We start from the raw sequence: 1,472 nt of genomic DNA, 5'->3' as shown, positions 1-1,472 counted from the left end.
TCATTTTGGCTTCTTCTAGCTAGATGAAGTAGTAGGCCGATCGAGGATGAAAAGCAAGATGGTGGATGTAACGTACTTAGCTTGTACAGAGTTGTCCGTTTCCTAAAGTGCATCTAAATTTGCTTTTATAGTGTTTGCAAGGTGTGACCATCAATGTCTACTTTGGTATTATCATGTGACTAGTACTCACAAGACTCGTCGATCACCTTCCCTCACCCGCTATATAATAAGACTTGAAATTTAGGCATAATGCACATACAAATTAAGATAAGCTAATTAAAGATGATTCCAAATGCATTTCTTGAGGTGGCTAGGCATGTCATTGGAATCATGAGTGAACCATTTGTGCCTTCGGTCCATATGAAGGCGAGCTATGGCAACCATCTGGTGAGTAACGGGCGTTACCTTAGGACCTTGGTTGTTTGTGCTGCTCCAAGTGTTACCATAGATGGAGACCCTAACGCACTATACACATTGGTAATGATCGATCCAGATGTTCCAAACCCATACGAGCCAACTTCACAAGATTTCGTCTCCTGGTTCATATCTTTCTCTTTAACCTTATATCAATACATCACTACACAGTATATCTATTTTTGTGACCAGGCCAAATTTGGGATACAAAATTAACTTGATTTAATTATCAAAGATAAATTCTCGATTGTAGAACTTTTGTGGTTATTTTATATATATGGTTTATATTTTGTTGTTTTTGAGATGCAACATTGACACTCAAACCATGTGTTTCAGGATTGTGATTAACATTCCTGGTGGGACGTCGTGTGCTCAAGGTAATCAAGTTTGTTGCACATGATTTTTTTTGAGAATTCTCACTCAATTCTGTAGAGTCTAAAATAAAATGTCTGATACATGTAGGATTACAAATTTATTCATATGCTTGAACATAACCTTGATGCGAAAGTATTATAAACTTTTTAATGGTATGTTTGGTCTTAGCAGCATTGCGCCTTTTAAGTTGTTTAAAATCTAGACAAGGATAAAAAATTGCTAGTTGCTTACAAGTAATTGTGCATATATATGATAGGTACTGAATTCCTCTCGTACAATGCTCCAAAGCCTGACATTGGAGTTCATCGTCATGTATTTGTTCTGTACAAGCAACAGTCGCGACTTGATGGTATTGAAACACTCCCCTCTCGAATTTGCTTCAAGACTCGTGATTTCGCAGAAAAGCACAACCTTGGATATCCGGTGAATCTGTCGTACTTCAATACAAAGAAAGAAATCAGGAAAAGGCAGTTGATGGCATGAATAGCGGGTTGTCTTTCAACTTCAAATATCTTATATGTTATGTTGTCTTTTTTATTATGTTTAGGTAACAATAAAATGTGCGTGCATCTTTGATACTCTTATAAGTATCCGCCATCATCTTAAATGAATAATATAAAATCTCTATATTTGGGTATGAAATTATATCGATCAACCAATGTGCCATCTTCTCTTAAATGAAT

General features: G+C 36.2%; 1 protein-coding gene across 1 annotated transcript; it reads left to right on the top strand.

Annotated features, from left to right (window-relative positions):
• The first annotated feature begins 282 nt into the window (after positions 1-282).
• LOC122588077 (protein MOTHER of FT and TFL1 homolog 2-like) lies at positions 283-1,272 on the top strand. Its single transcript, XM_043760219.1, has 3 exons — positions 283-539; positions 751-791; positions 1,046-1,272. The coding sequence occupies exons 1-3, from the start codon at positions 283-285 to the stop codon at positions 1,270-1,272; spliced, it is 525 nt and encodes a 174-aa protein (XP_043616154.1).
• The last annotated feature ends 200 nt before the right edge of the window (positions 1,273-1,472 follow it).

The sequence above is a fragment of the Erigeron canadensis genome, chromosome 2 (genome assembly GCF_010389155.1).
Source record: "Erigeron canadensis isolate Cc75 chromosome 2, C_canadensis_v1, whole genome shotgun sequence".
Lineage (NCBI taxonomy): Eukaryota > Viridiplantae > Streptophyta > Magnoliopsida > Asterales > Asteraceae > Erigeron > Erigeron canadensis.
The sequence above is the reverse complement of the archived record's forward strand: the minus strand, read 5'-3'. Positions and strand labels throughout refer to the sequence as shown.

Excerpts from the sequence above, each read along its gene's own strand:
- LOC122588077 (XM_043760219.1), top strand. The coding sequence starts at position 283 with ATGATTCCAAATGCATTTCTTGAGGTGGCTAGGCATGTCATTGGAATC. Across the intron at positions 540-750 it reads TCACAAGATTTCGTCTCCTG|GATTGTGATTAACATTCCTG; the intron begins GTTCATATCTTT and ends CATGTGTTTCAG. Across the intron at positions 792-1,045 it reads TGGGACGTCGTGTGCTCAAG|GTACTGAATTCCTCTCGTAC; the intron begins GTAATCAAGTTT and ends TATATATGATAG.